The sequence below is a fragment of the Rutidosis leptorrhynchoides genome, chromosome 10 (genome assembly GCF_046630445.1).
Source record: "Rutidosis leptorrhynchoides isolate AG116_Rl617_1_P2 chromosome 10, CSIRO_AGI_Rlap_v1, whole genome shotgun sequence".
NCBI classification, from domain to species: domain Eukaryota; kingdom Viridiplantae; phylum Streptophyta; class Magnoliopsida; order Asterales; family Asteraceae; genus Rutidosis; species Rutidosis leptorrhynchoides.
In genome coordinates, this window is record NC_092342.1 from 346,517,662 (window position 1) to 346,532,033 (window position 14,372).

The 14,372-nt window shown below is 33.2% G+C and overlaps 2 protein-coding genes across 3 annotated transcripts; one reads left to right on the top strand and one right to left on the bottom strand.

Moving 5' to 3' along the window:
• Positions 1–2,275: 2,275 nt before the first annotated feature.
• Positions 2,276–2,905, top strand: LOC139870931 (uncharacterized). Its single transcript, XM_071858690.1, has one exon. The coding sequence runs from the start codon at positions 2,298–2,300 to the stop codon at positions 2,790–2,792; it is 495 nt and encodes a 164-aa protein (XP_071714791.1). The 5' UTR covers positions 2,276–2,297; the 3' UTR covers positions 2,793–2,905.
• Positions 2,906–3,891: 986 nt separating this feature from the next.
• LOC139871722 (uncharacterized) lies at positions 3,892–13,557 on the bottom strand. Of its 2 annotated transcripts, none has more exons than XM_071859457.1 (13): positions 13,328–13,557; positions 6,487–6,764; positions 6,282–6,355; positions 6,031–6,190; positions 5,905–5,929; positions 5,703–5,792; positions 5,405–5,576; positions 5,255–5,328; positions 5,001–5,064; positions 4,831–4,902; positions 4,612–4,745; positions 4,468–4,541; positions 3,892–4,360 (listed from the first exon to the last, which is right to left on the bottom strand). In XM_071859457.1, the coding sequence occupies exons 2-13, from the start codon at positions 6,701–6,703 to the stop codon at positions 4,302–4,304; spliced, it is 1,215 nt and encodes a 404-aa protein (XP_071715558.1). In that variant the 5' UTR covers positions 6,704–6,764; positions 13,328–13,557; the 3' UTR covers positions 3,892–4,301. The 2 variants fall into 2 exon arrangements, with proteins under 2 accessions (XP_071715558.1, XP_071715557.1); XM_071859456.1 differs by having other exon boundaries at positions 6,487–6,771.
• Positions 13,558–14,372: the final 815 nt, after the last annotated feature.

Genomic DNA, 14,372 nt, shown 5'->3' on the forward strand with positions numbered 1-14,372 from the left:
GGGGTGTGACACCGCTGCATACTCAATAAAGTTTATTTTTATCATATAGTGTCATTCTCATTATATAATATGTTGGTATTTTTGATATTAATGTCACATTCACCCAGGCCCTAACTGGGGGTGTGATACCGGTCATATTTGTTCAAGAGCCTTTTACACCGCTCAAGAAAACAAGCCGAACACGCTATCACATTTTCTTGTACCACCACCGGTTAGTCTATTTTCACAAAAAAAAATTACGTCGCTCTTTTTACAACAACCTTTGATATCTTCAACTTTTCCGGATCAATCTGCTCAATGAAATTCTTCCACCACCCAAGAAAACAAACCTCGACAACGGGCTTTAACGAATTCTTGTCCCCGGTTTAATTTCTTCTCATGAAACTCTTACCCCATCCAAGAAGACAAACCCTCCTGGTTCTCACGACTTCTTGTCCCCGGTTCAGTTTCATCACACGAACAACTTGACCCTAGTTGAAACCGCACCTTAGCTCTGATACCATTTGTTGGGACACATGCCCTTTATTACTCACACTCAAACTCACCAATGTGAAATGAAAAAAACTTGCACACTAAAACTAATTGAAGAAATAAGAAACGAACTTCTGTTTGCCTTTTGATATACAAACAAAAGCAAACAATTAAAACAAAGAGACTACATTTTGCCTACTGTCATATTATTATTCATGATAAACAATACGACTAATATATAGTCACTGAATTACATACGTGGAGCATAAACATCCCAATAAAATAGCTCCCATTTACCTAGTTACTCTCCATGTACACCATGGAATTCGGTTGACTCACATTACCAATTCAAACTAATAAAATCATTAATATCACTTAGACGTACACAATACTAAATAGCAACAAATAATATATTAAACCCAAACTCAGGATAAAACATAAAATAATTACTAAACCCATATAAATTGATTAACCCAACATTTACATGCATCGATATTAATCGTAAACATAATGATAACAGAATTGGGTCCACCACGGCCCATCCAAAATCTTGGCATAACGAGTACGTTATCACTTGTTGCATCCATATTCTCAGCTTCAAGTTTCGCAGTCATCATTAGTTACGATAACTTATCCAAAAAGAGCTAGTGAAATTTATTCCACCAGCTCTCTTCTCATCTGCAATTTGTATAATTGTTAATATCTAAAGAGTTGAATACACTTTACACCCAAAGGTCACAAATTATACAAAAAAATGGAATAAAAGTGAATCGTGGTCTGTTTAAAAATGCACATGTGAAGGTCACAAATTATCCAGAATTATATACCTATATCTTCATTATAAAGGAAAGTATTACACAATATCGTAAGCAGTGGCGAACTTATGAAGAGGCAGGGTCGGGCGCGCGCCGTTAGTGAATTTGTAAATTGCAAATTTTTTCTATTTTTCGATTTGGTCCAGGTGGATTTTTTTGCCTCAACCCTTTATATTTTGTTTCAAACCTCCATATTTTGCCTCAAAATCTTCGTATTTTGCCCAAAACCTCCAAATTTTGCTCAAAAAAAACTCTATATTTTGCTCCAAAACCTCCATAGTTTTGCCAAAAAAAATCTCTACGTTTAAAGAAAAATTTCGCCTCCGGTAAAAATATTTCCTGTCTCCGTCACTGATCGTAAGAAAGAATATTTACATGTATTTATAGATTTATAAATAATAAAAAATAAAAAAATATTATTTTTATAATATATACATATAAATATAATAATCTAATAACTAGAGTTATAAACGGATTCTAATTCCTCCTAATCATCATAACTATTCGGGAACTGATGTTTCCGCCACCAATTTTACTTGTTTCATTTAAATTGTTTAAAATGCCCTTAATAAGAGACTTACAAAAATTATTTAAAACTTTTTGTTATAATTTATTAAAGTAAGGATATTTAAGAAAAAAAGAATGAAATTATAATGAAAGAATTAAAATTTAGGAAAATGATAAACGTTGCCCTAACGGCTACACTTAAGCATACCAAAAATAATTTTACTCCATATTTACATGAATAATATTAAAATAAAATTTATATAAGGAAAGTCGATATTAAAAAAAGAATATTTATACTTTATAGTTAATTAAACAAATTTTATAAACTTATTTATAGTATGCTTAAACGTAGCTAAGTGATACGTTTATCAAAATTCTAAAATTTATTGTGGAAATATCATAAACCCAAAATCATTATCAATTATAAATTATAAATACAGCATAAACCTTGTCTACGAAATCAATCGTAAAACCCTCATTATTATCGACCGACCAAAATCAATCATGTCGAATACGTTACAGATTACTGATCAACAACAAACAGCCGTCGAAGAATCCATCACTCTGAAGCTTAAAACCCCCGACATGAATGAAGAACAAACTTCCAACAACGAGTCGACTCAACGTCGTGTCGAAAATCTAGCAATCGCCGAATTACTTAATCTCGTTCACGAGGCCGCGGCTTCTGAGAACCGAGAATTAATGAATGCGGTTTGTCAGAAAATTGCAGATTTGATAAAAGATGATAAAGATGCTTCTAACGAATTGAAGAAAAAAATAGAAACCCTTGAGATGAATGATTTATTTGAAATCATTAAAAAATTGCATAATGCTTCTGATAATAGTGTTTTGTTTGGTTTATGCTGTCAAGAAGTGGCTGATCGGATTAAGGATAAATCCCCTGAAGAAGTTCGTGAGATTTTTGGGATTGAGAATGATTTTACACCTGAAGAGGAAGCTGCAATTCGTGCCGAACATGCCTGGGCTTATGAAGATTAATTAGATTAGATTTATGCTTAATTTTTGGTTTAGGTTTTTAATAAATGTCAGGGTATGGCATATCATAGTTGTTTTTTGGGTTTTTGTTCTTAATTGTTGGCTTAATTATTAATTTCAACATTAATTAATATTCAAATTTGAGTTAAGCTTGAATCTAAGTTGCTAAGTTTCATGAGTCTGATTAATATAATGGTACAATAACAAGTTTGGATAACCGGTTAAAGTTTTCTTGTTATTATTTAAGAATGGTCATGTGTAACTTGAATTAATTAATGTTAAAAACATGAATCAATATTCTATGTGGTTAGGACTTGGGATCATCGATAGTCAGTGGCCCTTAATTCTCTGAATGGTTCAAACGTTTTTGGGGTTCCTATGTTTTGTGATGGCAAGGAAACGTTCGGCCGGCTAAGCTCTTTTCGATCCCTTCAATCGCCCGGTCTCAAAGTTCGATCCCTTCAATCCACCAAATTGTGAATCTTAAACCGAGAGAAAAGGGGCGGTTCCGAGTGGGGATTAAAACTCATTGGGGTCCCAATTTTTTTTTTTTTTTTTTTTTTTTTGTTTTTGTCAGTACTAACTATATTTGAATGATATTTTAGTGGTAGTTTACTTTAAAAAAAAAATACAAATTCGAAAAGTATATGGGGTCCCGAGTAGTAAAATTTAGTGGTGTCTTATACAAATTAAAAGAAAAATCATAAATATGAAAAAAATATATGAAGTCCTACAGTTTAATTTAGTGGTGTCTTATACATTTTAAATCGTATTTTCTACTAAGTGGTGTCTTATACATTTTAAATCGTATTTTCTACTAAAAAATTTAAAGTAATGGTGTACCGTGACCCCACAGGTCTCTTACTAAACTCGCCCCGGCCGGTTCCTGACAAGAATGAATGGGCTATGTCGTAATAGATTCTTGTATTAGCTTACGTTCTGTTTATTTTTGTCTACTTATTGGTAAATATATTAACTTTTACTGATATGATATGGTGTAATACTTTAGTTATTATCTTTTGAGAAGGAAAACCTCCTCACTTTACAACATAACTTGAATAAGGCTACATACAGATTGTGATTAATGAATTTGTTTTGGGATTTTCTAACATATTAATTAGAATAATCGGAGTATTAAAGAAGATAAAACACAAGTAATAAGTAAATAATTAGACTGCCCATAATTAGATGATGTTAAGACAATTGGTTAAAACATGTACAACACAGACGAATTGAAGGCCATTAGAACTATAACTTGTTAGGCTCCAACAATAAGCATCATATGCTTGCTTTTTTCTCACTTTTCGCTCATGCTGACTTGTTGAGCGAAAATAGTTTAGCGTGTATATATCAACCTCTCTGCAGGCTTGTACTCCATGATTTGATAGTGTGTAAACTATGGTAACATGTACATGCTGAAGACGTTTACTTCTGAGTACATCCACCTCGGCCGATTGGTAAAGATCAATCGCACACCAATGTTGAAGAAGAGATCGTCTTGTTTGAGTTCGCTTATACGGGGTTTTCCACCTGTCTGGTTTTCCACACAATCGGGGCTACTAGCATCCACACTACAAAAGAAGAAAAAAAGTGAGACAAATTAAGTGTTTGCAGCAAAAAATCATGTATGGTGTTCAAAAATTAAACAGCTAATAACTTATATGGATTAAATACTTACAGTAGACACAGACTGCTAACCACTCATTTATGATTCTGACCCAAGTACTAGTCCAACCCACATCGATCGTCCACCTGAGAAGAACACATTTAGGTAAACGAACAGTAATATCCACACGTGAAATTTTGGGTTATGATCACTTACTTTTTCATGGCGTGATTAGAATTCCAACCAATTAGTAGCATTGCAAAGTACATAGTTCCAGTAGCAAAAACAAAATGGAAGAATCCAAAGCTATAAGGAACATCGTCTTCATCCTGTTTCTCATCCTTTCGGAACTGCATATATTATTCTCAGATGAATATACATCCAGAAGATATCTATTGACCTATTGAAATGACGTTGGAACAAGATTTATTTTACCTGAAAGCATTTGGAATCAATTCCTGTTGAAAATGTGGCAATTACAATCGCAAGTAGCGCAACAATAAAGCTCTGTAACAATCAGATGAACATCATTAATATCAATAACCTTTCGAGATTTATGAATCAAATAAATAAATTTTAAAAACTATCATAAGTCTAAATCTTACTATGATAGTTAGCCAGTCCCTTGAGCCTTCAGAATTTCTGAGACATTTGTCATCCGCTGGTTCACTGTACGATCAGCATATAGTTAAGTTTGAAACATAAAGGTGGCAATATGGGCAAATTGGGTAGCAGATCAATCTTTTACCTAAATGTTTTTATTCAAATACTAGAAATAAAACATAGCCCGAATCTACCCATCTATAGGTAAATGGGTGAAAGTTGCCACCTTATCAGATACTAAAAGCGAAAATTGTACCTTCTAATGGCGGACCAGCATAGGAACACGACGTACAGCCCCATAAAACCAGGAGTCAAGAAGCCAGCACTAACCTATACCATAAAATATAATTAATCTAAAGACAACGTGATAATAAGATGTAGAAGATAATTTGATGGTTGAACTTACTTTTGGGTGAAGAGATACACTGGTCATGAGTTGCAGTAGTACAAGTGTCCATGTGATAAAGAAAATGTTAAGCAAACAAGTTGGTTGTGGAGTGTACCAAATGTACATCAAAATGATCCCCAATATGCACACCACATATGCGGTAGTTGCAAGAAGCATGAAATGGATATGGCTATTGTAAAACACCATATGTTAGTCTTGAATACTTTGAAAATTGAAAGAGAGCTTTATTGTAATACATATAATTATAGTTATTATAATTCCTTTAACAGAAGAAAAATTGTTACACAAAACTTACCATCTCTCTGCATATTTTTCTGATAAACAACAATCGTTTAGCCATGTGATGAAACTGATTATGCTGATTAGCTGAATTAGCAAAAACACCCTGCAAAATGTCATAACCTTGACAGGTAAGATTTCTTTAAGTATTCAAGCAACTACCAATTTTTCTTTTTCCTGTTTTCATAAAAAAAACAAGGGTTGGATGATGTAAGTACCCTGCGCCAAAATGTGCAATTTCCCCTGCCAAAGAAAAAGTATGGATCAGGACATGTTAACGAATTACGATCTATGTCGATAAATGTAAACACTCGTTATCATTTTGCTTAACAAGCTATACTAACCGTATATAAGAATAAGTTGTTTAGGAAGACAAAAGCAAAGAACGATTAGCGAGATCACAAGGAAGATCTTCGAAGACCACCAACCAGAATGCCACAATTCTTTTCGTCCATGCAGCTTTGAGGTACCAATAGTTGAAAGGAACATTATAAAATAGAATATCTACTGTATCATTAAGGCTTCAAACTTCATTTCCTATTTCTGTAAATGATTTATTGTATATATTTAATTTAATTAAAAAAAAAAAGGATACGAAACATCCCAAGCTCACTCTCAGAACTCCTTCCGAGCCTAAACAGTCTTTACCACCTTTACAGTTTTTGAATCCTGCAAGGAACACAAAGTTGTGATACTTTAAATCAACGAATTAAATTACATGTATATCAAACATTGTTAATTGTATGTAGCAATAGTAAACATTCAAATAAAAGTTAAGTGGTTATATGAATAAAGCTTACTATTCATTTCTGACAATGCGCTGGTGCCATAATCACGTACCGCCCAGGCAAGCAAGTTTGCTAATAGAAACATCACACTATACACATATCTAGCCATCCAAGGATTGGATCCATAGCGGAATTGGGCCCACCACGGGCCATCCAAAATCTTGGCGTAACGAGTACTGTTATCACTTGTTGCATCCATATTCCCAGCTTCAATTTTCGCAGTCGTCATTAGTTACGATAACTTATCCGGAGAGAGCTAGTGGATTTTATTCCACCAGCTCTCTTCTCATCTGCAATCTGTAGAATTATTAATATCTATAGAGTTGAATCTATTTCATACCTAAAAGTCAAATTTTAGAAGGAAAAAAAATGAATTGTGGTCTGTTTAAAATGAACATGTGAAGGAATTATATATGATGATATGTGGAAACAGAATCTAATTTGTACACTTATAATTCTTGAAACAATATTAACTTTAATACCAAGAGCCTGGACAGACCATGAGGTAAATTATTGTATCATTATAAAGTGTTGGCAGCTTAACTTCAATGTTCTGACTTTTTCATAGAGATGGTAAAACATGAAAATTAAAATACTCTACAAGATGCAATTTCTTGGTTGTATAGGTATCCTAGGTATACAACTTTGATAGTAAAAATATTAATTGAAGTACCTAAAATTAAAGACTTTGTAACGTCTGTATGTCACATGGGTTGGTCACTAATTCACTATCATTGATGGCATATAGATCTGTAGCTATTACTTAAATTTATATCATGTCTAAACATGAATTGGCGTATTCTCCCATAACAATAACAATATAATATTAGTTCCATTTCAAATTACAAGATTTACAAATTATATAATGGTTGAAACTTTTGGTGAGTTAGTCAACACACTCATCTATTTATATCCTCTGAAACTATATATTATATTCTATGGTTTGGAACAGGGGAATCATATATTTAGGAAGAATAACTAAAAGATATAGCTATAGTCAACAAAACAACTGTGTGATTTCCCACTCAATCTGGTTATAGAAAGTGTTAGTGCAGCTAAGATCACGTTGCATTGCATGTTATTGGGCTAAAAAAGATGGATAGTCCAAAGGTGATAAGAGTTGAAGATCAAAATTATAAATAAATTTAAATTATAAAAATAAAAGAAATTGTTGTTTGTTACGGCTGACACTTGTGTGGGTTAATTAACAAATAACAAGAAAGACCTTGATTTACTCTCCAAACCTCAAAATTAAACGTTTAATCAAATTATCTAGAAAAACCATTTCCGACTCTTTTATTTATTTTTATTTTTTTTTGGCAAAAAACAAAAATTTACTAATATATAGATCTAACCATTTAAATGAGTACAAACTGATACACTCATCTATTTGACAATTAACTATTGAACACAAACCTAACCAATATTGCATAACCGCTAAAGCAAACAACAAAATACATTTCCAACTCATGATAACTTCAATAAAATTGCTATAAAACTTGCAATTTTTTTTTATTTTGGTAAGTGAGGAAACCCTCCTATGAACGAGCACATTGGTTCCCCATAGAAGGTAAAACCTCAGGTAATCAAGCCCCCCGAGCGCGAGACCTGGTACCGGTGAATTGCGCATTATGCGTACCCTCTAGTCACACTCCCTTTTTGAACAATTTGGCATAGCCAGGAATTGAATCCGGGTGGTGTGGATAAAAATAATTTTTTTTAAATTAATAAAAAAAACAAAAACAAAAAAAAAAAAACAAGTGAAACAAGTTTATTCTTCCGTCACTTTCTAACTAACGCCTAAGAAACACCACAAGTGACACACGGATACTTCAATTTTTGGTGTTTCTTTTCCTCCACTTAGGCAAGTGACACCGTCACTTGCAACCATTACAAATGGTCTTATAGTCGCCACTTGTTTAACATCCCGTGTGTTGGGGGTGTGAAATTTTACTTTAAAATTAGACAAAATTACACGGATAATCCATCCATACGGTTTGCACATATTACGCGCACAGTCCCTAAAATATTTTTCTTGTTCCTCTTGTTTTGCCCATTTTGCCTTGAGAGTCCCTAGCCATAACGATTGTTTAAAACCTCATTAAGTTCCAGATTGTGACAACGCACGTGAGGGTATATTGATCTTTTCCTTTTTCATCCTCTCTTTTTATCCACTAATATTTTCTTTTATTCCTTATTCAAAAAACAAACTTGTACCATCAGCAATCCCATTTGTACAATCAGCGTTATCTCCATTACAAAACCACCAATCCCATTCTCAAATACCTCGACTCCGACCACTTTAATGAAAACTACTTCATCTACTCCTAAAATAAGTCATCCATGGCGTCACCGTTGCATCACTAACGACGCCTTCATTTCACCTTCGATTCCGACCACAAATCCTCCGCCAATCATTGTTGTATGCCTTCCTCCAGAAACCTACACGTTTACGTGAACACCGAACGACGACGTTTCGTCATTTTGAGGCGATTCCTCTTTCGGCAGCTTCGTAATTGTAACTACAGTCATGTCAATTTGACATGTCAGTTAGGGTTGAATCTTTAAGTTCCCTTTCTCATCGATTTGGTGGTAGTCATCGTTGGAGTTGTTGTTTGTCATTTTATAAAGATTATTTTTGTTCATCATGTTTATGTTCATCTCCGCGCAAATAATTTTTGGATTCACAATAACGATAGAAATTTATGGTTTTGTAATAAGTGTTTTGCATTTCGAAGCTTCTATGATCCGGGTTCATTGGATTTTGAGAATTTTGAATTAATGTTTATCTTTTGTTAATTTATTACTCGTTATTTTGATGATTAAATTATTACTTATAATATTGGTTGAGAATCCAAGTTAGGGTTTATGTTTTTATTACTCGATGAAGATGGACCAGGACTCCTTAAAAGACAAGGGAAAATATATGACGAAATACCTTTCATGGGTGAGGCAGGTGAGGGATTGTAACGGAACTATTAACGATCGTTAGGGTCAAGGACTGTTCATATAAAATGTGCAAACCACAAGGACTGTTCACGCAAGAAAAATAGCGTAAAAGCTGTGCATGTAATCGGTGCAAACCATGGGGAACTGTCCGCGTAATTTTTTCTTAAAATTAATTTAAGATATCCACTCAATAGATAGATCTACAGGTTGACTTTTGTTTTTTTTTTTTTTTTTTTTTTAACCTAAACTCTTTGCCGTATGCACGTGTGTAAAAAACCAAACTTGTCAAGATTCAAGATCCAAATTATTGCAAAGCTGCAACTCAAGTTGCTTAATTTTCATATATAAAGTTAATCGTATTTTGCATAATGTGTCAATTATACTCTCATTACGATAAAACAAATATGGAGTACGTAGTATTATAAATGATCTCTTGGTTATTACTCGTATATGAAAGTTTGGTAGTGTTTTTTACAAAAGATAACACTAGTAATTAATGTAACACTGGTAATGTTATCCCTGACCTGAACTATCCACCCAGGTCGCCTTTCGCTTAGTGAGGTGGCAACGGGGAGGAGGTTTTACCGGTCATACTCTCGGATTGGTCCGAGTTTTCTCTAGGACAGTAGTTGGGGGCGGGTTATTCAACTACGGGAAATGAATGCGTGTGTGGTTAAGTCCCCTGGGTGATCCCAAACTGATGTAAAAAAAAAAGTAATGTAATACGTTCTAAACTTCTGATAATAAACATTAAACCTCATTAAACAATTTTATTTTTTTAATGTCATGTCAATATGACTATCACTACTGCCGTTCATGTCCAACTATTCTTTGAGTTGTGACTGAAGATAATACTTTATTAATAACATAAAAATAAAAATGGCAATCAAATTAAACAGATAAAGTTCTTCTGTTTAGGCTACAGAGACATTAAAATACTTATAAGCAGATATATGCGATCTAACCGAGTTATTCTATAATCGTTTTCAACTCTTTTCCTTACCACTTTAAAATATATGAACAGTAAAATTTGAACTTAAAATCCAATGTTAGAATACCAGAATCTCTACAACCAAAATGATTGTATAATTAGCTAGTTGTGAATGTGCATGTCATAGTTATGAAAAAGACAGGGTACGATGGTACATGTCTCATGTATATATAGAATAGGAATCGATTCAAATATATTTATGGACAAGAATAATGCGGACAAGTTAAGCTTTTTGAAAAATAAAATGGCAAGATGAGAGTATTTATTCCTTCCCTCGTTGTCAAATTCTATTTCAGTCAATTCCTATATTTGAAAACGAAACTCTTATCAAAATTAACAAAATATCAATGATTACTTGCATATATACGACTCCTTGCAAGTTTCGTTAACTACCGAATATAGTGATAGTGAGTAAAGATTAATTTAAGAGTGGTACGATAAGAATAAGATGAATGAGTGTGTTACAATGTGACACCACGAATGCACTCACTATGTAAAAATAATTAAAAAATTTAAGATTATATGTATAAGACACCTAATTGTAGCACGCCTTGTTTTTTTTTTAGTATTTATAGCTTTATAGTATGACTCTTTAAGATAATTTAAATTAGCACACTTACGATCCTTTTGAGTTACGATTTTATATTTTAAAGTTTTTAAGTATTTATAGCTTGATGAATAGGAGACGGCCGCAATACATTTCCATCATCATTCTCTCCCGAGGCTGCGCGGAAAAAAAAATTATATAACTTTGAAAGTTTCATCAACGTATTTTTTTAAAAAAAAGTTGATAAACGGAAGGGAACTCGGCAATCCTCGGAACTAGAAAAAGAAACTAACAACAAACTGAGCCAACAAGGCAATCTAATGGCGAGTCAAGCCTAACCAAAACAACGAAAACCCAAAAAAAAAAAAAAAAACAAATAAACACCTAATTAACATGTGGATTCACTACAAATACTAGCTGGGACATGGTTCAAATCCATGGCAGTGGGACAAAAGAGCAAGCACCTCCTTTTCATGCTACTTCTACCTCCTTTTCATGCTACTTCTTTCTTTTTCACTTCATGACCATGATCGACATCCAAACAACTTAGTGAAACCTAAGAGAATCCTATACAAACCAAATGCCAACCTGACAAAGAACACAACCGACGTGAAAAGACCAATCGGTCACAAACAAAATAGAAACGTGCAAACAATCAAACAACCTCAACGACAACCTAGTTTTTCCGCATCAATAGAAAAAAAAATTCCTCCCGACCTTGGGTTAACAAAACACCCATGCACCTTTTCAAAAGACACCGATTTTTCTGATTGGGACGAGTGAGAGAACGCCTTGGGGATCGTCGAGGATCCCACGATTTTACCTAAATTCGTAGAAGGTCCAAGAATCGATTCTAAAAAGAGCCTTCTTGAGCACCCGACAAACTCCCAAGCAAAGAGTCAACATCTTCGTCGTGAAGGACAAAAGAGTCGATATTACTCGAACCCTTATTCTTCGTATTATGCTTAGTCGTCTTATTCAAACCCACTTCGGCCTTTTTAGAACCTAAACTCGAGCTATCCACCGAAACTTTACTCCTTTGATGGAACTCTCACGCATTCTTACAGAGTCGCCACACGAAACGTCGGAGCACGGGCAATCCATGGCTACGTTTGATACCATATATAACTTAAGTTCATATTTATAATTCAAAGTTGTCATTAATAAATACGTACACCAAATGTAAATAAGGAAAGTCATTATTAAAAAGTAATATAAAAACTTTACAGTTATTTCGACTGAGTTTATAAACTTATATATATAGTAACATTACAGCCCTAAAATCTACGTTTAACAAATTCCAATAAAGCAACCGCCCTTAATGTCCAAGCAACAACTATAAAATCAAAGAGGGGTATTAGGACTTGAAGGAAGAGGCGCCTAAAGAAGGCAATAGAAAGAGGGAAGAGCTCTTTCACAACCGCTCCTATATAAATACCTTTTACTCAACAAGATCACGAATGAAAACCGAATATTGCGTAGATAGGAGGACGAAACGAACCAACCCACTTATCTTTCCGGACGATTGAAGAAAGAAAGAGAACAATATGCCATATTCTATAATAGGCTATGAACTCATATTCATTCAACTATTAATTAATTATTACATAATTTTATGAAACCAAATATACGCTAGGGAGGATAGGGAGGATGTAGTATATATTGGGTGGTAACATGAGACACCAGTGAAATATATGCTTTGTAGTGACTTTTTTTTTATTTTATTTTTTATTTTTGAGTTTTTAATTAATAACTAGTGGATAGTGTAAATTTTTTTGAATTGACATAGATTGAAATAAACTATCAGTATAAATTTTGTTGGGTTCTTAATCGGTATTACTAGTGACCAGAATTACTAGATCCGCCAATGTATATGACACTTGGCAAACTAAAACGAGTAAAACTTAACGAGTGGATGCACATATATATGATATATATAAAAACAAAAAACGCAAATAAAAATCTCAGCTCGGTAAATCATGATCACATTTCTGCTTTTCCAAAAAAAAAATCATGATCACATTATCGAACAATTAATTACACGCATAATGCTGTGACGTTCTATTAACTAATACGAATTTTTTTTTTTGAAAGGCAAGTAGGATTTATTAACTAATACGAATTGTACATATGATTTATTACGTCACCTTCAACCAAGATGATTAACTGAAACATAATGCACAAATCAGACGATCTAATTAATTATCTTAATTTAACAAACTGATCATACTTATAAGCGTAAATGACTGAATTTAAATATTTAATTATAAATATATATATATTGTACATATACACACTAACACACATTCACATACATGCATTTCATCAAACAGTTGTATTACTTGAGAATAAAATGAAGTAGAAACCTGTGCTGTAGTGAAAGCCGGAAACCAGACAGAAATTGAGTTCGATTGTTTGTGACGGTAATTCCGAAGTCTCCGGCGAATGATTATATGAAGTTTCCGGTGATCGATAAAGATGAATGAAGTTAAGTTATTGTTTAGAATCGCGAATTCAGAGGAACATAAAAGCGTGATTAATTGGCGGTCCACCAGAGACGAATTCCTTTTGAAATTGTCGATGTGATCTTTTTAATTTTTTTTGTCTTTCTCTATTGAAATAGTTTCTTATCTCTCTTTCTATTCTATATATATACACTCACAAACATATACGTATACGCAGTGTTGTAAAAAACTCGATTACTCGCCAATTAATCTCCGATTAATCATTTTTAATAGCAATCCGTTCCGTTTTTCCAAAATCCGTTTAATTAATCGGACAACGTCAATTGATGGGTCAAAATCGAATTTGTTAATCAAAGCCGGTCAATGTCAACATTGATCAACATTTTAACATGAATTTAAACTATAATTTTATAGCTTTTAAACAAAATGAACAATTTTCGACAATTGCGTTGAAGTTTATGCTTATGTTTATTGTTTTCTTCTATATTTACACATATAATTTTTGAAATTTATTATTTAAATGTATAAAGTACAATCCGATTAATCCCCGATTAATCTCCGAATTGACGATTACTCCTTCAAAAGTCCCGACCGATTAATCCCCGAATAGCGAATTTTGCAACCTTGCGTATACGTATACGGAGTGTATATATATTTTTATTTTTGTATTATATTATAAAGAAAAAAAGGAAAAAGGAAAAAAAAAAATATCGAGAGAGAGAGAGGAGAGTGAGATTGCTTTAAACGTCTGCTTTCTTTTGCTTTTTTCCGCCGAATGGTTTTATGTGATTTTAATATTATTATTTTTTTCAGCTCGAAGTCATGATTACAAATGTTGGTGTGATATCAATTCTAATGTCGAACATTATTTTAATAAACTGTAATTCACAGGCTTCCGTACAAAGGAATTTTTCTTTGGTTTGGGTAAAAATGAAAGTATACGAAA

Bases quoted from the DNA above. Each gene is read 5' to 3' on its own strand.
- LOC139871722 (XM_071859457.1), bottom strand. From the start codon at position 6,703: ATGACGACTGCGAAAATTGAAGCTGGGAATATGGATGCAACAAGTGAT. The intron at 6,356-6,486 runs GTAAGCTTTATT...TGTTCCTTGCAG, and splicing joins CGCATTGTCAGAAATGAATA to GATTCAAAAACTGTAAAGGT. The intron at 5,577-5,702 runs GTAAGTTTTGTG...GTTTTACAATAG, and splicing joins GAAAAATATGCAGAGAGATG to CCATATCCATTTCATGCTTC.
- LOC139870931 (XM_071858690.1), top strand. From the start codon at position 2,298: ATGTCGAATACGTTACAGATTACTGATCAACAACAAACAGCCGTCGAA.